This window comes from Bombina bombina, chromosome 1, assembly GCF_027579735.1.
Source record: "Bombina bombina isolate aBomBom1 chromosome 1, aBomBom1.pri, whole genome shotgun sequence".
In the NCBI taxonomy this organism is placed as follows: domain Eukaryota; kingdom Metazoa; phylum Chordata; class Amphibia; order Anura; family Bombinatoridae; genus Bombina; species Bombina bombina.
In genome coordinates this window covers 1,242,018,550-1,242,044,486 of record NC_069499.1, presented here as the reverse complement: position 1 = coordinate 1,242,044,486, position 25,937 = coordinate 1,242,018,550, and the positions used below count along the sequence as shown (strand labels likewise).

The 25,937-nt window shown below is 36.4% G+C and overlaps 1 protein-coding gene across 2 annotated transcripts in view; it reads right to left on the bottom strand.

The window, feature by feature from the left end:
• PLCG2 (phospholipase C gamma 2) overlaps positions 1-25,937 on the bottom strand; it is a 438,832-nt gene that overhangs the window by 360,911 nt on the left and 51,984 nt on the right. For both annotated transcript variants that reach the window (XM_053700715.1, XM_053700707.1), the window contains one exon: positions 11,835-12,076. In XM_053700715.1, the coding sequence (XP_053556690.1) occupies positions 11,835-12,033 (199 nt within the window). In that variant the 5' untranslated portion in view covers positions 12,034-12,076. The remainder of the gene's footprint in view (positions 1-11,834; positions 12,077-25,937) is intronic.

Below are 25,937 nucleotides of genomic sequence, written 5' to 3'. Positions count from 1 at the left end.
GCCATCCCCGTTGATGATATGACCAAAGTAGCATAATTCAGTTTTCCTAAAATGACATTTTTCTTTGCAACTGGAACAATGGGGGCACACCAATCAGTCGCTTCAACAACCTCTTCAATAACCCCCATAGACTTCATGCACATAAGCTCTTTCTCCACTTGAGGCATGAGCGGGAACGGAATTCTATGAGGAGTAGAAATACTGTATGGACTGGTTTGCAATTCAGTAGGCCCAATTCGCCAAACATATCTTCGGAAATCTCATTCACTCTGGCCATGAGGCCCAAGTCGCAGGCTGCTTTTCTGCTCAATAAATTGTTAACACACTGGCCTCGAATCACATGCACCCACATGGTGAACTTTCTTTGCTTGTACTCACAGCTGGCAAGAAATTTCCCCACACAATCAATGCGGCCACCAGAACTATGGACATTTGTAGTAACCTTCGCCAGCTGGGGCTGTCGAGGCAGTTTCATAAATTCAGCAAAAGACATTACAGTGATATCTGCTCCTGTGTCAATCTTAAAATCAACTTTGTCTCCCATTACAGTAAAAGTAACTTTCCAATCTTCCTCTGAGCTTGGCCGTTCCACAACGGACCCCACAAAAAACACTTCCTGACCCTCCTGGTCACCGTCCACCTGCATCTCCTTAATGTATTCAGTTTTACACACCACTTCAAAATGGCCCATTCTGTTACATTTTCTGCATCTTTTATCTCTGGCCGGGCATATAACACTCTGATCATGGGCCCGGTAGCACCGTGTGCATCGGGCATGTTGCGCCCATCCACTTCTAGGCCTTTCCAGTACTTTAGATCTACCGCTCACACTGTGCCTTTCACTAGCAGTTTTCCTAGACTGTTGCACTTCATCCACAATACTCTCAGACCTCAGATCAGCACTTTGCTTTTTCACCAGTTCACACTGGCGGGCCATCCTAATAGCCCCATCTAACGTTAAATCAGGCTCTAACTGCAGCTTCAGTGAGACTTCAGCATCTGCAATTCCAATAACTATTCTGTCTCTGATTTGCTCTTCTTTAGCAACACCAAACTCATAGAATTCAGCTAGTTCATACAGGCTGCGCACAAATGACTCCACAGATTCTCCCACACGCTGATTACGTTTGTGAAAACAAGTTCTCTCATGAATCACATTTCTTTTGGGCACAAAGTGGGCACTGAGTTTTTCCATAACTATATCAAAGTTAAAATCTTCCCCTTCTTGGAAAGTAAAAGCATTGAACACTCGCTCCACATCTTTCCCCATAGAGTATAAAAGAGAATTTTATTGCAGAGCATAGCAATACACATCTAGTCAGGTTGATTGTACTAAAACTAACTGCGACACAGACACCGGACCCAAGCCCCGCCCACAAAACAGTGACATCACATCCTGCTCTCATCACAGGGTTAATGCCAGAAAAATGAAGGAATACTGTGAAGATACACTTATTTTAATATTGTTAAAGGGACATGAAACCCAAATTTTTTCTTTCATGATTTAGAAAGAGCATACAATTATAAACAACTTTCTAGTTTACTTCTATTATCTATTTTGCTTCATTCTCTTGATATTCTCTGCTGAAAAGCATATCTAGATATGCTTAGTAGCTGCTGATTGGTAGCTGCACATAGATGCCTCCTGTGATTGGTTCACCTTGTGCATTGCTATTTCTTCATTAAAGTATATCTAAAGAATGAAGCAAATTAGGTAATAGAAGTAAATTGGAATATTGTTTAAAGTTGTATTCTCTACCTTAATCATGAAAGAAAATGTTTGGGTATAGTGTCCCTTTAACAATACTGTAAGTTTAACTGAGGTTTTTTATGTCCCTTTAGGATATTTTTTAATTTACTTCTATTATTAAATGTACTTTGATCTCTTGGTATCCTTTGTTGATAAGTAGGCTATCTAGGTAGGTTTAGGATCTAGCTGGTGAATTGCTCCTGCACAGCTCTGCCCCTTCCGGCTCACCCATTACTGTATTGCTCTGACTGTTTAACCCATTTGTAGGGATTAGGCAAATCTTTATAGGCAAAAAGAAGTGCAATAATATTGTGATTTTGTGCATGTATGTCCTTTAAAGGGACACTGTATTGAAAATAATATGCCATCCATATAAAAGGGAAACATTTCAACATGTAAGTATTTTTCTTGCCTCAAACAAATATGAAGTAAATACTGTTTAAATTGTAATTTAAATTAATATTGCAGAATCAGTTATGCACTTCCTATTAAAGATCATTGCCTAATAGGTACTTCCCAATACCTCAAAGTGATCATCAGAAAGTGCCTGTCATGCAGTGAGCATTAGTATGAAGCAAACAACTGTCTGGTCTAAATTTTTTGTTTTTAAAAAAGCTTTTAATTCACATTAGGGATGTGCATTTGTTTTTTCTGGACCAACGAAATTTAAAGAAAAAAAAATACTCACGAAACTGTCAGTATTTGCTGGTTTCATTCAAATTACTTTGACAGATTCACTAAGTTTAGTGCAGGTCCTGGGAGCTGAATGCACTAAGCCTCTTGTTAGAGCACCCAAGAAGAGGATCGGGTTAGCGCTCTCTACAGAGCATGTTAAGGTAAGTATTTTACACTTTAAAAGTAAGTATGTAGCTACAGGTAAACTTTGTAATGAAAACGAATGTAAATGTTTAACGAAAATTTAATTTTCTTTCGTTTAAAACAAAATGAAAAATGAATAATGCAGGAAGGGAATATTTTGGAAAACAAATGTCTTTAAATGTCTATCTTCACTGCACATCCCTAATTTTCATGATGACAGAAAAAGTATGAGAATAATTTCCCTTGCAAAAATGGAGTATGCCCTTCAGCCTCTCTGGGGAAGGTGGGGTAAAGTTTCCAAAGAGACACAACATATAAAGCAGACACAACAAATACTGATTGTGCATTGCATTGTTTTGCTTTATTTAATTAAACATTTTAAGGAGGATTTGAAGGGAAAATAATTTAAAAATGTAAATGTGCTTTTGTATATATGCACATATGCTTTGATTGGCCTGTGCACCAGTCTGAAAGCTGCAGGTGGTGTGTATTGTGCTTGTGAAGACTTCATGTGTGTCATATAAGCCACTTGTGACTCATTGCCAGATGATAAAAGCATTGTGGTAACGGTGATATTGTAAAAAGCGATCTGACTTGTGATTGATATTCCCAGTACAATGTTAAAAAGGGCTGAAATCATTGTATGAAGGCAGTCTCGCTGAGAGGCGTTTTACCATACAGGTGTATCTCTGAGATATTGCAGGTTTGGTCCACACCACCGCAATAAAACCAACATAGCAATAAAGAAAGTCAGTTTTTGTTTCCCAGTGCATATAAAAGTTATATTTACACTATATTGTAATGATTAAGTGTACAATAGCATTGTGTCTAAAAAAACAATGAAAAATTAAAAAATACTTTACTGCTAAACCAAAATCATCTGAGCTTTCAGTGAGCCATAATCGTTTTGCTGGTAGTGTGTATATATAGATGTATATATATATGTGTATTTATGTGTTTATATGTGTATATATGTTGGAAAAATGGTGCCGATATACTTGCTTGACACAAGTTTGCCACAAACCTTCAATTTGTAAAAAGAGTAGTAAAGCGCAATAAAACGAGGTATGCCTGTACATCTCTGTAAAAATTGAAATGCACCCTTGAATGTTTTCATTTTGAGGTTTCTATACCTTTAATATTGAGTTAACTATTCCTTTAAACTCCCACTTTATCAAATTCAGGAGAAAAGAAGCGCTTCCTTTTACAGAATGTGAAACATGTGACCTAGACAACCGCTTTGTAAACAAGTTAACTAGCAATACATCTTTAAGAGAAGGTTATTTTTATTCCTAAATACAGACAACCAGCTTTCATCTGTAAGAACAAAGTCATCTAGATCTTTTTGCACTTGATGTCAGGGGTCAGTGGATTTAAGTAACTTGTCTCAGCTCAGCCATCATCTCGTCAATAAATGAAAATGTTTAGCTCCTTCATCTGAGATAGGGAAAAGCAATTTAAAGTGCTGACCTCTTGTATAGCAGCAAAATTGTATTCTAGCTGAGAATTCAAGCATGCAGGAGTGCTTTGCAAAGTGATTTGTGATCAGGTGCTGGAGGAGTGTTGGTATCAGATTAAATGAAACTTTTCTTATTGCCTAGTAATTTAAAGGGATAGTAAAGTAATTGAAAAGTGAGTAAGCTCTTATTAAACTGCAGGTGGAACTACAAAAGCATGGTTACGACCTGCCAGGCCATTGTTTGTCCTTCTGTGCCTGCAGCCCTCTTTGCAACTGTTCTCGCAACAGTGAACACCTTGAGATTTTAATATAAAATGTTTAGTTTTGCAGAGTAAACAACTTTACAATACATTTTAATTACTTATGTTGCCCCCCTTTCATGTAATATAACTCTGAACTGGCTTTTCTAATCCTCATACCAGGAAATGCACACTGCAGAATTCTCAAGGCGAACCATTCTACATACATTTCCCTAATTGGCTTTAACAGATAAAATCTGCAAAACAATGCACAGTATACCAATAATATCATCGTGGCTAGCTTTGTTCAGATGCAAGCTTGAATTGGCTTCTTCAAAGGTAAATTGTGAGAAGAGTTTAGCTATTAAAAAACAAATGCAGCAAATAAGATCTTAACTTGATTTAAAGAAATAGACTTGGCTATTATGTTATTCTATAGCAACACAACAGAAATGTCTTGTAATTACAAACTGTTTAATGTCCCTTTAACAGATTCCAGTCTTCATACTAGGCCCCATAATATTGGAGCTGATTTATACTGGATCTTTGTGATAGAGGCTGTGCACTTTCTTCGAAGAGTGACATTCCAAGATTCTTGACAGCTGTATTGCGCTTTTCAGGTTAGCATGCATGTTACATTTTTGCTGTGGCTGTATTGTTCGGTATTATTCATGTATCCTTTTTAATAAATATATATACAGTATATATAAATGTGTGTGTATTTGTAACTTTTAAACTGTGTCGTTAAGCCTCTTGCTTTGTATTTTGTTTGCTATCCTGAGGTGCACGACACAGCTGTGAAAAAAACAGCTATATCACTGATCTGTGGGCGCTCATCTCTTCCTTCCCAGGCTTCCTAGAGTATGTGAGCTACAACATAGCAGTGTCCAGTATTAAAATGTGGCCCCTGTAAATGGTTAAATAAAGGGAAAGGCTCTGAAGAGAGAACAGGTTTAGAAATGATAGCACGGTCAGTAGCAGTGGCGTCACTAGGGGGTGCGGATCGCACCCGTTGACACCCTCCAGGGGGTGACACCACAGTCACCACATTAACGTGAGTGACATGTTTGTTTGTTATTTATTATTATTATTTGCTTGTGGAGACTGGCACGGCTTGTGCTTTGTTGTAAGAAGAGCCAAGGTGTCCACCGTCAATGCTGCTTAAGGCAGATGAGGGGTGTCCTCATCACATCCGGCCCTTGGGACCAGGGCACCAGTGTCAGCAGGGCAGGGCTCCCGGCTTCCCAAACTAAGAGCTTTGTGCATAAACCTGCGCCGTGCGCAGGCGCTATAGCACAGTGCTGCGTGTGGGCTTTAACAATCCGGCAGTGCAGTGGCGGTCGGAGCAGTGTCTCTGAGACAGGACTGAAGGATAAGCATGCATTACGGATGTGTACCCTGTGCCACCTGCGCCAAGACCAAGTAAGTCCAGGGAGTCTGTTTTGTCAGTTCAGCTTGTAACTGAGTCTGTAGACAGTTTCTGTATGGTGTATATAATTTAGACTAGAGTACAAATATGGTGGTATCATTGGTGTTGTTTTTACATATGTAGCAGTGAGAAACTCTGAGAATACTGTACACATATGGCTGTTGTGTTGTTTGTATACAGAGCACAGAGGTAGACTTTTCCTGACATGACCCCCCCACACACACCTACTGTTTACCTGTACAACCTGTACATTCTAACCCTATAAATAACCCTTGGCTAGAGTACGACTTTTGCGTTATGAGTGAAAAAGCAACGTTATGGGTTATAACGCTGCTTTTTCACTACCGCTGCTATTACGAGTCTTGTCAAAAAAGCTGTACCACACACTTTTTTGGCCATAAATTCTTTTTTCAATGGGACTTCCATAGCGCCGATATTACAAGCTTTTTCTGGGAGGACAAAAAGTGAGCGGTACAGCCTATACCGCAAGATTTGTAACGCAATCTAAAGTCAGTAATTATGAGTTTTACGCTACAAAGCTGTAGTATAAAACTCATAACTAAAGTGTTAAAAAGTACACTAACACCCATAAACTACCTATAAACACCTAAACTGAGGCCCTCCTGCATCGCAAACACTAAAATAAAATTATTAACCCCTAATCTGCCGCTCCCAACATCGCCGCCACGATAATAAACATATTAACCCCTAAACCGCCGCACTCTCGCATCGCAAACACTAGCTAATTATTAACCCCTAATCTGCCACCCCTAACATCACTGCCACCTACCTATGTTTATTAACCCCTAATCTTCCGCTCTGGACATCTCCGCCACTCTAATAAACATATTAACCCCTAAACCTAGATCTAACCCTAACACCCCCTAACTTTAATATAGTTAAAACTAATTTAAATAAAACTTACTATTAATAACTAAATAATTCCTATTTAAAACTAAATAGTTACCTATAAAATAAGCCCTAAGCTAGCTACAATATAACTAATAGTTACATTGTAGCTAGCTTAGGGTTTATTTTTTATTTCACAGGCAAGTTTATATTTATTTTAACTAGGTAGACTAGTTAGTAAATAGGTATTAACTATTTACTAACTACCTAGCTAAAATAAATACAAATTTACCTGTAAAATAAAACCTTATCTGTCTTACACTAACACCTAACCTTCCACTACAATTAAATCAATTACATAAAATAAATACAATTAACTAAATTACACACAAATTTTTTTTATCAGATATTTAAACTAATTACACCTAATCTAATAGCCCTATCAAAATAAAAAAAGCCCCCCAAAATAAAAAACCCAAGCCTAAACTAAACTACCAATAGCCCTTAAAAGGGCCTTTTGTGGGGCATTGCCCCAAAGAAATCAGCTTTTACCTGTAAAAAAAATACAACCAACCCCCCAACAATAAAACCCACCACCCACACAACCAACCCCCCAAATAAAATCCTAACTAAAAAACTAAGCTCCCCATTGCCCTTAAAAGGGCATTTAGCTCTTTTTCAAGTGCCCAAAACCTAACCTAAAAATAAAACCCACCCAATAAACCCTTAAAAAAAACTAACACTAACCCCCAAAGATCCACTTACAGTTTTGAAGACCAGACATCCATCCTCAATGAAGCCGGGAGAAGTCTTCATCCAAGTGGCAAGAAGTCCTCTACCAATCAATCAGCCAATAGAATGCAAGCTCAATCCTATTGGCTGATCAGCCAATACGATTTTTTCACCTTTAATTCCGATTGGCTGATAGAATTCTATCAGCCAATCGGAAGTCAAGGGACGCCATCTTGGATGACATCACTTAAAGGAACCTTCATTCCAGAAGAGCCGTCGTAAGAAGAGGATGCTCTGCGCCTGATGTCTTGAAGATGGACCCGCTCCGCGACGGATGGATGAAGATAGAAGATGCCGTCTGGATAAAGACTTCTGCCCGTCTGGAGGACCACTTCTGCCGGCTTGGATGAAGACATCTCCCAGCTTCGTTGAGGACTTCTTGCCACTTGGATGAAGACTTCTCCCGGCTTCGTTGAGGATGGATGTCCGGTCTTCAAAACTGTAAGTGGATCTTCGGGGGTTAGTGTTTAGGTTTTTTTTAAGGGTTTATTGGGTGGGTTTTATTTTTAGGTTAGGGTTTGGGCACTTGAAAAAGAGCTAAATTCCCTTTTCAGGGCAATGGGGAGCTTAGGTTTTTTTTAATTATGATTTTATTTGGGAGGGTTTGTTGTGTGGGTGGTGGGTTTTACTGTTGGGGGGTTGTTTGTATTTTTCTTTACAGGTAAAAAGAGCTGATTTCTTTGGAGCAATGCCCTGCAAAAGACCCTTTTAAGGGCTATTGGTAGTTTGATTTTTATTTTGTGTAATTTAGTGGGGGTTTTTTTGTAATTTAAGTAATTGTATTTAATAAATGTAATTTATTTAATTGTAGTGTAAGGTTAGGTGTTAGTGTAACTCAGGTTAGGTTTTATTTCACAGGTAAATTTGTATTTATTTTAGCTAGGTAGTTAGTACATAGTTAATAACTATTTACTAACTAATCTACATAGTTAAAATAATTACAAACTTATCTGTAATATAAAAATAAACCCTAAGCTAGATACAATATAACTATTAGTTATATTGTAGCTAGCTTAGGGTTTATTTTACAGGAAAGTATTTAGTTTTAAATAGGAATTATTTAGGTAATGATAGGAATTTTTATTTAGATTTATTTTAATTATATTTAAGTTAGGGGGTGTTAGGGTTAGGGTTAGACTTCGGTTTAGGGGGTTAATACATTTAGTATAGTGGCGGCGACGTTGGGGGTGGCATATTAGGGGTTAATAAATGTAGGTAGGTGGCGGCGATGTTAGGGGCGGCAGATTAGGGGTTAATAATATTTAACTAGTGTTTGTGATGCGGGAGTGCAGCGGTTTAGGGGTTAATATGTTTATTATAGTGGCGGTGATGTCCGGAGTGGCAGATTAGGGGTTAATAAGTATAATGTAGGTGTTGGCGATGTCAGGGGCGGCAGATTAGGGGTTAATAAATATAATGTAGGTGTCAGCTATGTTGGGGGCAGCAGATTAGGGGTTAATAAGTGTAAGATTATGGGTGTTTAGACTCGAGGTTCATGTTAGCGTGTTAGGTGTAAACATAAATTTTGTTTCCCCTTAGGAATCAATGAGGCTGCGTTACGGAGCTTTACGCTCCTTTATTGCAGGTGTTAGACTTTTTTTCAGCCGGCTCTCCCCATTGATGTCTATGGGGAAATCGTGCACAAGCACGTAAAACCAGCTCACTGCAGCTTTCAGCAGTGCTGGTATTGGAATGCGGTATGGAGCACAATTTTGCTCTATGCTCACTTCTTGCCTGTTAACGCCGGGTTTTTGTAAACCTGTAATACCAGCTCTGTAGGTAAGTGAGCGGTGACAATAACGTGCAAGTTAGTACCGCACCCCTCATAATGCAAAACTCGTAATCTAGCCACCTGTTATCTAATAAATACCCTTGCTACCCCATAAATTCCACTCTTACCCCATATACACTCCCGTTATCCCATAAATACCCCCCTTACCTTAAAAAAACATGTTACTCCATAAATGCCTGTTTTGCCCTTGAAATATAATTGTTGCCCTATTAATGCCCCTCAGCCTATAAATACACAGAGGATATTTCACTTTTATTATCAAGTTTACATTGTTCATTTGGTATTCTTTGCTGAAAGAACATATCCTCAGCAGCAGCAATTATGCACTACTCAGAGCTAGTTGGTCATTGGTGGCTACACACATTTGTTTCTTGTCATTGGCTCACCAAATGTGTTATATGGAAGATTGGAGATAAGACACCATGAGTTACTGCACTGGGTGACACCAAGCCTAGTGGCGCCACTGGTCAGTAGTAGCCATTCTACTCACGTTGTGTCCAGCATTGCACTGAGTATTGCTATACCCCTGCGAATAAAATCCTTAAATTGCAATGCATATAAAAAGACTTAAAGGACAGTATACACATTTAGATTTTTATAAAAATGTTTAGTTATACATAATGAAACAGCTTTGCAATACACTATCATTTTTTATTCTCACCGATTTTCATGTATATTAGCTCTAAAAATTGATCAGTTTCTAATGTCCAGAACTTAACTGCACCCTGCAGACTTCTCAAGGCTTACTCTGCTACATATCTGTCCCTTATTGGATGTAACTGATAAAAACTGCAGAACAATGAACTCTATACTAACATTGTTGTCTAATGACTAAAGCTCAGATTGGTGGGTGGAGTTTGGCTATTGATAAATAAGTGCTGTAAAAATGATGTTAATATGTTTTACAAACTTTAAGCCTTGGCTGATATGTTATTCTATAGCAACATAACAGAACTGTCTTGTAATTACTAGGTGTTTAATGTCCCTTTAATGGATGAGCAGATCCCTTTAATTTAAATATATACATTTATACACAGGATTTTACTTGGTAATTCACAATAGTTTCAGCAGTCACAAATCATCTAGGTGAGTGCAAAAGGTTTATAATCCAATTCCATAATGCAGGTGTAGCTATTACTCCACTCACTGTCTCCAAGTACTTCCCCAGAAAATAAATACATACATAAATGCAGAAATAAATAAATAAGCCTTTTTTTAAAAATGTTGCACACAAATAGGGATGCAAGCTGTCCTCCACAAAAATAAATGACAGCATATAGGTGGCTGGACACATTTGGATGTGTGTGGGGGGGGTCACAAAATGGCCTCTCCTCAAAACTCTTCTTAGGTGCCACAGTTACACCATCATATATATTTTTTTACAACTAAGTAGTGATTCTATCCTCTTGAATGCCATTAACATACAAATTAAAAAATGTATATCTTTAGCTGCCAGTAACACACACATCGGTGATCTGACTCCATATGACTTCCAGTAGTGCACAGAGCAGTATTTTCACACCCCATGGATTCCAGTAAAAAACAAAGAGCAGAGCAGTGACTACATATAACACAGAGCAGTAGTTTCACACCCACATGACTGCCAGTAACAATTATTTTTCTTAAATGACTGCCAGGAACACAACGAATGGTGTATGCACAGCCTCACTTCTTTAAAGGTCATATTTGTAATGTGTAAAGACATAGGAGGCCTGTAACATTCAGCAGCCACTCAGAAGACTTTAATAGACTGGATATTTAAGTGTCCTGTATTTTTGTAAATATTTTACTTGACAGCTTGCTGAAATACTGGACTGTCCGGTTGAATGCAGGATACCTGGCAAGCAATGTCCTGTGATATGAGGGCTAAGCGTATGCTTCTACCATAATGCACTTTCCTTTGAAAGTACAGGATGTGCTACATAGGTATAAAATGCAGTAAAATTGGGCATTGCTGAGTTCAAAATAATATTTTATTATTAAAATAGTATTATCAGCTGTGCGTCTAGTTAGCAAGTATTAGTACAAAAACATTGCATGCTTGATTTGCAGCAAGTACATTTTTCATTAGAATGTTCATTTCATTTGAACTGGCAAAAAATCTGGTTTCTTTGTATTTTTGTTTCTTTAATTCTACTTAAATAGTAGCTGAAAAGTTCTCATTGCTAAAAACGTTGAATAGGTTGGAACTGTTTGTTAGGGAAGTTAGACTTCCATGTATTCAAGTGCCCACTCTGGGCATGAAAAAACAATTGTAATCAGTTACCTCCCTAAAATTGTGCATAATTTTAATTTATAAGGGCTATTAGTCTGCATTATGTATTTAAATCCTCTAAAATATTAGCTTCATTAACCACTCAGTTTCATTTAGGATAACCAGACTTAAAGGGACTTGAACTAGATATCCCTGCTTTGAGATACTGTTGGTGACTGGGGGAACAAAGCAGTAATGTCTTGAACAAGGAACTATACTTTTTTATCAAATTTGTGTGTAGTGTGTCAAAGGAAATAAAAGTTAATGCATTAAAGCCCTTTACTATTGCAGGCAACTAGGTGGTTCTTTACATGTATTTGCACATTTTCCCAGCTACATTTTAAAATTCCCTTTGAATGTAGTGTGCTGGATTAGCTTGTATGGCAGTAACATAAAGAATATAGCAATGCACAGATACCCTGGTTATAATATAGCTCTTCATTATACTTACAGAATCCTTCAATCTTGTCTGCTGTCTTACTCCAAGCCACTTGATATGTCTCCATTATGATTTGGATGGTCCTCCGTTCCGATTGAGACTTTTTATAATTGTATACTGTCATTACTGTCCCAAGTTCCAGGGTTCTTTTGATTTGACTTTTCTCATATTCAGGGAGAGCCCTTTGGTCAGATCCCCTCCTCCGACTCATTTTATCCCAATTATTGCAACCAAATTAAAATCCTTTACATGAGCTGTGAAGGAAAAATAAATAGCTATGTTAAAAAAATATATACTGGTAGATATATATATATATACACATATATATACACACACACAATTAGGGCCAGATTACAAGTGGAGTGTGTTAATTGGGCTAAAAGTTAGTTTTTAGCGGGCGCAGGGTTGAGCTGGTATTACAAGTTAAAAGTAAAAAGTTATTATTTGTGCACTAACCTGTCGCGTGTAAAAAGCAGAACAATATTGTGTGCGTGATAACCTTTTACCCCATATAAGTCAAGGGAGAAAACAAAGTGGGAATAAATCTAACACCCTACTCGCGTGCAAACACGATCGCATATTGAAGTGTGCTAACCTGATTGCATATTCAAGTGCGCTAACCCAACATGAAAATATGAATATTTCAGATTTCAATGTTCTTCACATAGAAGAAAATGTTATATATACAGTATATCTGATGTTTTTCGTATAATATATCTATACCTTTATATATATATATATATATAGAGAGAGAGAGAGAGAGAGAGAGAGAGAGAGAGAGAGAGAGAGAGAGAGAGAGAGAGAGAGAGAGAGAGAGAGAGAGATGATTATATATAGGTATAGATATATATATATACATATAAGAATATCTATTTATAAATACATAGAACATATTCTGCTATGTGCAGAACATTGGAATGGGAAATATTTACAGTAAATACACTTTATTGAATATTGCATAAATATGATTTTACATGTTTTCATCTTCTTAACTGCAAAGGGCCCCAATGCACTAATATATATGTCTATATATGTGTACATACTGTATGTATTATTATGTCCATAGCGCTACATATGTACACACACACATATATATATATATATATATATATATATACTGTATATATAAATACATACATATGCATCATTAGACATGTATATGAATATATCTCTTTGTTAAAGCCATTTGCCTGCCTTTTTTTTCTGTAACACCTGAGACCTCATATCATTGAGCCCTTACAACTTTTTTGTGCCATATTTTTTTTAATAATTTTTTATTAGATGGTGTTATTATGAGTGTAAATGTGTTTGGTGACACTTTTTAGTTTTGCGAAACAGTTAACCGGAGCTCAAAGTACACGCCAACCCGGGCGCTCATTAACTTCAGTTGCGCTCAATTGATCACGTTTAAAACTTTCAACTTGTAATACGAGTGAAAAACCTGATGCGCGTAATCATCCGTGACTGTTAGGGCTCCGCTCGTAAATTTGGTTCACATACTTTTGGCCATATGGTATATATTTAACAAATATGCACACATACATCCTATTCAGGCATTACAACAATTAATATAACAAAGTTAGCGAATTTAAAATAAAAACTGGCACCTAAATCTGTAAAATCTGTAGCAAAAAACAGGCTGCATGGGGAACCTTCAAAGCTTTGTGCTGTAATTGTTTATTTGAGTTAGAGGAAAGGCTTTTTTGCGTAAAAATTAAATAACTTGGTTGGTAAAATCTTTTATTGGATGTATTATCTCATTATTAGCATTACTGAAAATAATAATAATTATCAATAGTATTAGTAGCAGCCAATTTTCTTATTTCTAAAGCACCAGAGGATTAAACAGTATTGAATAAAGGAGCATCATGATATCCAACCTTCTTATCTGTCTCTCTGTAGAGACAATCCCTTTATTAAAAGCAAATCCAACTGTCTTGCTCCATAAATGTCCCTCTTTTTAAATCATATTAACAGAACAAAATGTGAAAAAGCCAAATTATTTCTCCTAATAATAATACTAATGGCAAACCTTTGTTAATTGTCTGAGGCAGTATTTCTCAACTCCAGTCCTCAAGTATACATAATAGGCCAGATATTCAAGATATCTGAACAAGAGCACAAGTGAAAGAATCAGCTGATCAGTAACCATGGTTACTATAACCTGCTTTCACCAATCAGCTGATTATTTCACCTGTACTCCAGTAAAGATATCATGAAAATCTGGCCTGGTAGGGGAACTTAAGGACTGGAGTTGTGAAACAATGGTCTAAGGAATCTATGATACTTTAAAAAAAATGCATCCAGAACTAATATACATATTAAAGTTATTGTCATACTACTAAGAAATTAATGTTTTTATTATAATACCTTTAAAATGGGAAAATCTTAGCTACAGTATATAAGAATATTATTTCTCGTTTTATACCAACTTGTGGTCTGAACTGATCATGCTGGCAAAATACAAGCTTGCTGTTAACATTACACACGTAACTATTTTAAGAGGCATTCTAATACAAAAACTATATCCTCTTATTTGTTATCACACTGCTGCAAGGCATTGCAGCACCAGAGTTTGACATAGACAGTGAGGCAATCAGGATCTGCAGTCTCATGTAGCCGCCAATCAATGGTTTTCTGCTTGGGAACTGCCACTCTCTATCTGGACATAATTTAACCCCTCCTAGGTAGAATTTACTTATGCAGTTTTAAACCATTAGTCAACTCAAGTCAGTGATGCAAACATGATATGTTTTAATTCTACATGACAAAGACAGCCTCTCCTTACAGACAAGGGATGGTATTTTTTCTATTCTTGTAAACTTTGATTAGATACCGTGTCAGAGATAAGGTGCCACTCAAAAGTCAGAATAATCATCATATCAGTAGCCATCTTAGGTGTCAACCCAATACAACAGACAGATCTATACCATGAGTCAATTACAGAATTTATTTTCTCCCTTAAAGGACCAGTAAACACAGTAGATTTGCATAATCAACAAATGCAAGAGATAACAAGACAATACAATAGCACTTACTCTGAATTTCAAATCAGTAGTAGATTTTTTTCTAACAAATTTCAAGGTTCTGTCTATTTCCACCTCCTCTGTACCATGTGATAGCCATCAGCCAATCACAAATGCATATATGTATAGTCTGTGATATCTTGCACATGCTCAGTAGGAACTGGTGATTTAAAAAATGTAAATATTAAAGACTGTGCACATTTTTTTTTATGGAAGTAAATTGGAAAGTTGTTAAAAATTACATTTCTGTATCTGAATCATGAACATTTAATTTGACCTGAGTGTCCCTTTTAAAGAACAAAGCTTGGCTATATCTGAAGTGTCATCTACAGGAAGAGGATATATTTATAAAAGTAGGAAGAGTACTAAAATTCACTGTGCATTTCTTCATAGTCCAATTAGGGTGAATAAATACTGCCACCATAAAAGACTCATATGGTGTCATTTTGAGTCAGAAGAAATATATTTATCATTATGAATACACCTTGTTTACAAAAGCATAATATCTTTGTGTATATGTAGTCTTGGGTAACTATGTAAAGGTATGTGATTAAAAAAAACAATTAATATATTTTGCACTTATTGGACTAATTATAGTAATAAAAGGAAATGCTCTAATGTGTTATGTAATTTTATCGCTAGCGATGCTGAAACTAGCTGTTTAACCCCTACAAATGGGTTAAACGTATAGGGCTAGATTACAAGTGGTGTGCTATTTAGCGCTTTCGCTCAAGTTCAAACACCACTGGAACTTGGAAGTAAACTTTTGTGAGTGTATTACATGTTGAAAGTAAATTATTTGCTTGCAAGTGAAATCCGACTTGCATTAACTAAAGGACTAAAGGACACAGCGTTAACCTGTGTTAAACAGTTATCGCTCATGCACTAACCTGACACCATATTAAACCCACAGCGCTATACCCAACAGGAGTTATTAATAGTTCACAATTCAATGTTCTTCACATACAGGAAAATGCTCTTTTTATTTTATATAGATATTTATTTACATATCTATATATGCCTATATATGTATATATACAGTATATATATATATATATAACGTGGTAACGTGGGTGCATGAGCGTTAGACAGCGTGTGTTTATAATGCAAAAATATATTAACTTCAGACAATATGGCTGCCTGTTGAGCAAACATTTGAAAGCCTTTACAGTTTCCTGCAAAAGATAACACGACTGACAAAGTGTTGGTGAGTGAAAGTGTTGGAAGACAGGAAACAAGCCATAGGATACTTGCCACTACAAGGAAGGATTTTCTACTTACCTCACGCGACACTTACCTCATACAGATTGAGGTAAAGGAGAGTAAGTAGAACCCCTTGAGGGGACAGTGTGATCTGCCACTTTGGGATTTCCACCTTTTTTTGTCACAACAGTATCACATATGGACTCTAACTGCATGCACAATCTTGTGGTTTTTCTTTGGTAAATTGCCTGTACTATCTGTATGTACTGCGATACTTTTTTGTCATCTGTGGTGTTCTAGTAATATCAATATTATTTGCCATACTAGTATCTCTATATACTATACAGAGAACTGCGGGTGTTTTATATTAGCAACATTTTATATTAGCAACATAATTATAAACACTATTACTGCAAATTCTGTGATAGCTTTATTTGTATTTGGGTTTTTACCCCGAATATCAATTAGCAGTGCATTATTGTAACTCTTTGTACTTTATGTGTCTTATTATAGATACTGTAACTAGATCCTTACACTAAGCGCCTCTATATTTTACCTTCTCTTGGATCTATATATATATATATATATATATATATATATATATATATATATATATATATATATATATATATATACAGGGAGTGCAGAATTATTAGGCAAATGAGTATTTTGACCACATCATCCTCTTTATTCATGTTGTCTTACTCCAAGCTGTATAGGCTCGAAAGCCTACGACCAATTAAGCATATTAGGTGATGTGCATCTCTGTAATGAGAAGGGGTGTGGTCTAATGACATCAACACCCTATATCAGGTGTGCATAATTATTAGGCAACTTCCTTTCCTTTGGCAAAATGGGTCAAAAGATTGACTTGACAGGCTCAGAAAAGTCAAAAATAGTGAGATATCTTGCAGAGGGATGCAGCACTCTTAAAATTGCAAAGCTTCTGAAGCGTGATCATCGAACAATCAAGCGTTTCATTCAAAATAGTCAACAGGGTCGCAAGAAGCGTGTGGAAAAACCAAGGCGCAAAATAACTGCCCATGAACTGAGAAAAGTCAAGCGTGCAGCTGCCAAGATGCCACTTGCCACCAGTTTGGCCATATTTCAGAGCTGCAACATCACTGGAGTGCCCAAAAGCACAAGGTGTGCAATACTCAGAGACATGGCCAAGGTAAGAAAGGCTGAAAGACGACCACCACTGAACAAGACACACAAGCTGAAACGTCAAGACTGGGCCAAGAAATATCTCAAGACTGATTTTTCTAAGGTTTTATGGACTGATGAAATGAGAGTGAGTCTTGATGGGCCAGATGGATGGGCCCGTGGCTGGATTGGTAAAGGGCAGAGAGCAGCAGTCCGACTCAGACGCCAGCAAGATGGAGGTGGAGTACTGGTTTGGGCTGGTATCATCAAAGATGAGCTTGTGGGGCCTTTTCGGGTTGAGGATGGAGTCAAGCTCAACTCCCAGTCCTACTGCCAGTTTCTGGAAGACACCTTCTTCAAGCAGTGGTACAGGAAGAAGTCTGCATCCTTCAAGAAAAACATGATTTTCATGCAGGACAATGCTCCATCACACGCGTCCAAGTACTCCACAGCGTGGCTGGCAAGAAAGGGTATAAAAGAAGAAAATCTAATGACATGGCCTCCTTGTTCACCTGATCTGAACCCCATTGAGAACCTGTGGTCCATCATCAAATGTGAGATTTACAAGGAGGGAAAACAGTACACCTCTCTGAACAGTGGCTGGGAGGCTGTGGTTGCTGCTGCACGCAATGTTGATGGTGAACAGATCAAAACACTGACAGAATCCATGGATGGCAGGCTTTTGAGTGTCCTTGCAAAGAAAGGTGGCTATATTGGTCACTGATTTGTTTTTGTTTTGTTTTTGAATGTCAGAAATGTATATTTGTGAATGTTGAGATGTTATATTGGTTTCACTGGTAAAAATAAATAATTGAAATGGGTATATATTTGTTTTTTGTTAAGTTGCCTAATAATTATGCACAGTAATAGTCACCTGCACACACAGATATCCCCTTAAAATAGCTATAACTAAAAACAAACTAAAAACTACTTCCAAAACTATTCAGCTTTGATATTAATGAGTTTTTTGGGTTCATTGAGAACATGGTTGTTGTTCAATAATAAAATTAATCCTCAAAAATACAACTTGCCTAATAATTCTGCACTCCCTGTATATATATATTCACATAGCTATATAGGTGTAGATATATTTTTTACATTAACATCATCAGGTATATATAGAAATATATATTTTTTAAAAAAAATAACATTTTCTATTATGCGAAGAACATTAGAATGTAAAATATTCATAACGCACTTAGGGTTTCACGCTATAAGTCTAACAATGTCTCAGGTTAGCGCACATGAAGTGATAGGTTAATTAAGGTTGTATAAGTCCATGATTAGTAGTGTTTTTAGGGAATGCTTGAAGCTCTGAAAACTTAAGCCAAGTCTTGTGGAGTAAGCAAAGAATTCCATAAAATAGGTGCAGCTCTAGAAACGTCTTGTAGGTGTGGATGTAAGAGGGTGACAGAGCAAAGAAGCAGGTAATAGAATATTCGCATACAGGCACAGAAATAAAGCTATTTTTTGTTATTACATTAGTCCGAATTGATGTTATTGTAATACTGGAATAATTATTTCATTCTTTCAAGGAAAAAAAATCCTTATCTTAGTATAGTGACATATACTGTGGGAAAAAGTGTTGCACAGAGTAAAGGTGCAAAGTTCTTTTTAGATCAATATCTATATGAGATATGTGGTTCAATGTATAACTACATATATATGAGTAACATCTCTCACAGTTTAATACAGTATGGCTTCTTGGTGAAAGAATCCTGGCATATGACATATACAGAATGGAAATCTGTCATATGGTCAAATACAAAGAGCTTATCTCACTGGTGCTTCTGAGCACCCTAATTCACTCATGCTGCACTCCCAAACTTTAATAATGCTGCCACTTTGAATGGACAGTAAAGTCAACCTTAAACATTCATTATTCAAATAGAGAATTAAAGACAAAAAAAAACTTTCAATTTTTTTTTTCTAGAATTTTTTTTTTATTCTCTTAAAAGTTACAGTAAAGTCAAAATTAAAATTAAAGGGACACTCAGGTTAAATAAAATTTTCATGATTCAGATACAGCATGTAATTTTAAACAACTTTGCAATTTACTTCCATTAAAATGTGCACAGTCTTTTATATTTACACTTTTTGAGTCACCAGTTCCTACTGAGCATGTGCAAGAATTCACAGACTATACGTATATGCATTTGTGATTGGCTGATTGCTATCATATGGTACAGGGGGAGTGGAAATATACATAACTTTGACATTTATTACAAAAAAATCTACTACTCATTTGAAATTCAGAGTAAATGCTATTTTATTGTCTTGTTATCTTGCATTTGTTGATTATGCAAATCTACTGTGTTTACTGGTCCTTTGGATAGAACATCACATTGGATAGAACACCACATTTAAAACAACTTTCCAATTTACTTCTATTATCAATGTTGTTCTCTTGGTACACTTTATTAAAGAGTAATCCTAGGTGAGACCAGGGGGCATATCTATCAAGCTCCATATGGAGCTTGAAGCCCCGTGTTTAAAGACAGCTGCTCCATAACCTGTCCACCTGCTCTGAGGAGGCGGACAGACATTGCCGCAATTCAAGTACGATCGGGTTGATTGACACCCCCCTGCTAGCGGCCAATTGCTGGTGCAATGCTGAATGTGGAGAGCGTATTGCTCTCCGCATTCAGCGAGGTCTGACGGACATGATCCGCACTGTCGGATCAGGTCCGACAGACCTTTGTTAAATAGGCCCCCAGGAGTGTGCACGTGTCCTTAGCCATCTGGCAGCAGAATTTCTAACAATTTTTTACATAGTTGCAAGCACTGTTGTCAAAGAATGCTAAAGACACTCCTGAGCTACTATCAGCCTACCTAGATTTACTCTTCAACAAAGAATACTAAGAGAAGATAATACATTTGGTAATAGAAGTAAATTGGAAATTTGTTTAAAATCTCATGCTCTATCCATATTATTATGAATGTTTAATTTTGACTTTACTGTTCCTTCTTAAGTATCCTTTGTGGAAGAGTAAACCAGGACAAACTCAAGAACATGCACATGTCTTTAGCACCCTATGGTGGCACTGTTTGCAACAAATGTTTGTTGAAAACACTGCTGCTACAAAATGCTTGACATCTGCACACTCCTGAGCTTATGTAGGTTTACAAAGGAAAAGAGATAATAGATCATTTGGTAATAAAAAGAGCTTTTTAAAGCTGAATCATAAAAGTTTAAATTTTACTTTATTGTCAAACTGAGTGTGCAACTTTTAACATGAAAAGCCAAGAGGTAAAGAAGGATGAACGGTTATTTAAAAACGAACAAAGCCAGAAACAGGTAGCAAAAGGTGAGGTCCACCACCGGTAATAACATGTGCACTTGGGTGAACTAAAAGATAGAAACACAGAGTCCCCAACTAGGGAACCTGTCCATTTGTCTATACACTGCACAAGGAAATACTTGTAAATGATGGTACCTATGGCTATGGGCAGAACAGAGATGCTTGAGGTAAGCAGCATTCACTGCTTAGTACATGGAGCCCTTAGGTTCACCTTTGCTAGCAGTAACAAATTGTGTTATCTAGAACTGTCCCAAGCAGTACTATAGTATTTTCAAGGACTTTATAAAGCTCCTGCTTGTAAGTATTATTATTAGGAGTAAAGAAAACTACAGGGTGCTATGCAAAACTAAATGTTGAGGTAGAGTAGATATTTCTAGGCTCAGCTTGAAAAAAAATTAAAATAGCTCCAGAGTTTAAAACTTTTTGTTGTTGTTTTGTTTTGGGTTTGTTTAGTTTTTTAGCAAGAGAGAGAGAAATTAAACAATTGAGGCATATTATGAATAGTGTCAGACAATATATGTGTGAATTGCAGTCAGATATAATTATGTGTTCTTTAAACCTGCAGCAATCAAGGTTGAGTGGGTATGGAGACTGTGGGCGTTTGGTCTAGTGGGCATTGATTAGGGCTGCAAGGGAAGCACTAAATAATGTTTATGAAAAAAATGTAGCTAAACACAAAGTAACAATAAGGAAATATAATGGTGTTCAAGAAGAGGCTATAGATACAAAGTACAGGAACAAACTTAAAAAGAAAAAAATATCTGATACACAGAGAAAATAATAACATAGCAATATACAATATATATGAGGTCTTGTTACTTAAAGTGTGTGTGTGGTGAAAGGTTGTTGGTTCTATTTCCTATGTATTATAATCTTGTTTAATAAGTGATTTAGAGCCAGATCACAAGTGGAGCGAAGTGATATAAGCGCTCCACTTTGTAATACCAGTGCACGCTAATGTACGCTGATATTACAAGTTGTCAGTAATGCAAACGCAAGCGTGCGTTCACATTGCTTGAAGCATTGCGCTCACAAAAGCGCACTTTTATATGCTCCAATGGGAGCCTCGTTCTAATGCCATCAGAGACAGCAGCACAGCGATGGCAGCAAATATAAATATATATGTGTAGAATTATAGATTTATGTGTTAATAGGTGTATTTACATAAATTAACACATAAATATATAAGTATATAAACATATACATATATATTTACAGGGAACACACAGTTCCCACAGACCACAAGGTAAAGGTATTTTTCAGTGACTTTTTTTATAATACCCTCTGCGGCCAACATTACCCCCAAAATACTGCCTAGGCCGTTATTTTATTTAAAAAAATAAAGATGCTGATGTCTTTATTTTTTTAATAAAATACACTACACTGTATTTTGGGGGCATTTGGGGCACATTTATAAAATTAACCAGAGATCTGATCTCTGGTTAATCTTATAAGTGCTAATCGCTACCGAGCTCGCAGTAGCAATATCCAGCCACTTGTTAATGGTTAATTATTGCGCATGCGCACCAGCAAATGGGCAAATGTGCCCATTTGTGGGTGCGCAATAATTTAGCGCTTCACTTGTAATCTAGCCCTTAATGTTTTTATTAGTTGCATGAGAACAGCTGATAATTCATTTATATAGTCTGCATGTGTATCTGTGTGTGTTTGTATGTAATATGTAGGCAGTAGACATATACAGTAGAATGTGAGTGTTTGTGTGTAGTATGTATGCAGTATGTGTATGGAATGTGAGTGTTTGTGTGTAGCATGTATGCAATATGTGTATGGAATGTGTGTGTTTGTCTGTAATATGTATGCAGTATGTGTATAAAATGTGTATGTTCGTGTGTAGTATGTATGGAGTATGTGTATAGAATGTGAATGTTTGTATGTAATATGTATGCAGTAGGTATGTGGAATGTGTGTGTTTGTGTGTAGTATGTATGCAGTACGTTTATGGAATGTGAGTGTTTGTGTGTAGTATGTATGCAGTATGTATATGGAATGTGTATGTTTGCGTGTAGTATGTATGCAGTATGTGTATGTTTGCGTGTGGTATGTGTGCAGTATGTGTATGGAACGTGTGCAGCAGGTGCATAGAATGTGAGTTTTTGAATACTGTATTAAAGGGATAGTCTACACCAGAATTCTTATTGTTTAAAAAGATAGATAATCCCTTTATTACCCATTCCCTAGTTTTGCACAACCAACACAGTTATATAAATACACTTTTTAACTCTGTGATTACTGTGTATCTAAGTCTCTGCAAACTTCCCCCTTATTTCAGTTCTTTTGACAGACATCCATTTTAGCCAATCAGAACTGGCTCACCTGGACTCCACGTGCATGACTACAGTGTTATCTATATGACACACATGAACTAACGACCTCTAGTGGTGAAAAACTGTCAAAATGCCCTGAGAGAAGAGGCGGCTTTCAAGGGCTTAGAACTTAGCATATGAACCTCCTAGGTTTAGCTTTCAACTAAGACTACCAAGAGAACAAAGCAAAATTGGTGATAAGAGTAAATTGGAAAATTGTTTAAAATGACATGCCCTATCTGAATCATGAAAGTTTATTTTGGACCAGACTGTCCCTTTAAGCTTTTCCTAACAGAACTTTATTCTTCATCAGTATGCATTCTTAGTTATGCCTTGAACCCCAGGCATTCCCTTTAAATAGGGCAAGAGAGGCACTTGACCCAGGTCCCACACGTTGGGGGCCCTACAGTGTCATCAGGGCGAGAGTATGAAAAGTTGCAATGTACATTCTGTATTTAGTTTATGAATAAGTGTTTATGGTATCAGGTGTAATATACAATGTTATTTTTTTATATAGGACACATTTAAGGTTGGGATGGGTCATACAGGGGGCTCGGAGCCCCCAAATGCTAAGGGTGGTCCTGTTCAGCATGGCTCCTTTCCTGGGCCATCTATCTCTCCCTGCCCCTTGCTGTATCTTTCTTGTCATTCTCTTGTTTCTAGGTACTTCCATTTAAATATAAATAGCAAAAATACTTTGGTTACAGTATTATTATATTTGTGATGTCATTCTCTGCTGGCACTAGATTTTTCAAGGGTCTCATAATTAGTATACATCCTACATGCTACATCTAAGGGAGGGGGTGAATTCTACAGATATATAAAACACTTTAATGTTATACGTTTGGTAAAGGCTGTGCTATTTCCCATTGTGCTTGTGCAACCTGTGTGTGAAGAAAGTTATTTTTACAATGTATGCAATACGCATACGCACACACATTTATATATATATATATATATATATATATATATATATATATATATATATATATATATATAAAGACAGGAGGACATACGAAAATAATTGTTCTTAGTAATATAATTATACTTTTTCAATAAGCTGAATACGCTTCTAATGTAATATTGTCTTTGATAACTGAATTAATTTGCAATAAGCATATTACCAATATCTATTCCCAATATATATTGCATATAGATAGATAATTATTATTATTATCATCATTTATTTGTATAGCAATGCAAAATTCTGTAGCGCTGGGTACAACTTCCTGCTTCACTTAAATATAACAATCATGTACCTGTATACAACAAGAGAAAGGGAAGACAGATGCCTTTTATCTGTAAATATATTATACAGGATAGTATGACATTGTAGCAGTTATGAGTATATCTTTTGAAAGACACTGCAATAAGCAGTATGTTACAGTAACATTTTTGTGTTCTGAAGTCCTGGAACATACTTGATCACTAAGGCCCTTGACTAGCTAGGATAATATTTTATCTGTAACACAAAACCACTGCATTTCACAGAGATAAACTACTCTAAGCTATTTCTCTGAACACAAATCTAAATCTATTTAATGCACCACGTAGCCTCCCCTAGTCTACATGCCCGTCTTCCCCACACTCACCACGTTCCAGCATGTAGAGTCTGAATTTAATTGTTGACAGCTGTGCCAAGAAACAGGAGAATACCCTAAGGTTCTTCCTCATTGCATCTTGGGCTTCTGCTTTTTTCTTATTCCCCTCTGCCCCCACCCTGTAAATAGGCACTCTGCTCTACTGGCTCCATTTCCTTCCTTATACAGTAAACTTTACACAAACCTTCCTTCCCTATAGTCATATGGAACTAATATACACTCAAAATAATGTATTTATAAGGCATTAGAAAAGAACAGAACACTTGTGTCTCTTTATGTGATGCTTTTGTGCAGGTCATATGCGTCAAAGGTTGTTACCTACACATTGTAGAGATTATTATTATTAGTAGTAATAGAAGTATTAGTACCTTTATTTGTTATGCACCATCAGCTCTATACACAGGGTAGGGAAAAAAACAGGACGGGTATAGGCAGACAGAAGAATTAGAGGATAAAGGATCATGTTCCCTATAATAATAATAATTATTATTATTATTTACATTATGTGTTTGTTTTTTAGGATATTCTTTCTCTTGTATTTATTATACTGTAAGTAAAGGATTAATAAGACTGAGTTATCATTAACTGTTGATATATGGGGCATCTCCATTGCCATTGTCTGTGCCTGGTTCCTTCTTCCTCTGTAAACAGTATAAAAAAGGCCTAGAAAGCTCTTGATAGCCACTGTTATGGTATTTCTACACATACATCTTATTTTCTCACAATAACTTACACTCCTTTAGATTATAATGCAACTTAAAGGTACACTAGGACAACTTATTGCTGATAAAATGGCTTTGCAACATACCATTTGCCACTAATAATATGGGGTGGGTATCACCTATGTTTCCCCCACAATACATACATCAACTTGAGACCCCTTATTTGGAAGCAACAATCTATTTCAAATGAGTGGTCTTGTGTCCATTTGCAGCTGATTCCAGCTATTTGTCAAAACAGTGACAAATACTTATAGACTTTAGTTTTATTGGGGCTGTGATGTATTTAAAAGGCCTTTATTGTCCTCTCACCAAAATAATATTATATGTTTATACCCCCCATTTCAAAGAGTGAGGTCTCACAATGTAATTAAGAGGTTTCATGTTCTTGTAGCTATTAAGTGATTGCTCAAAGATCAATGTTCAAACTAATAAAAAAACTTTTAGAATCAAAATAAATGAGCGAACTGGGATGGAGAATGTAAAAATGGGTGATATTTTGTGACATTTTATCAGGATGACTTTTGGTAGAATTATTTAATGTTTTTTTTGTCTATTTTAAATGCATGTAATATATTTGCATGGTATTGGTTAAATATTTTATACCTACTCATTTTCTGTATAAACAGCAAGATGGTGAATAGTGACAAAATAATCATTGTTCTCTTTTTGATGTTTAATTGAGCGTTTTAATTGAAGCATATAAGTATAAAATCATACATGTTGCTGTTTTGGAAGGGTGAACTGATGATAAATGTGGGACAATAAAATGTGTTATTAAAATATTTAGGAAA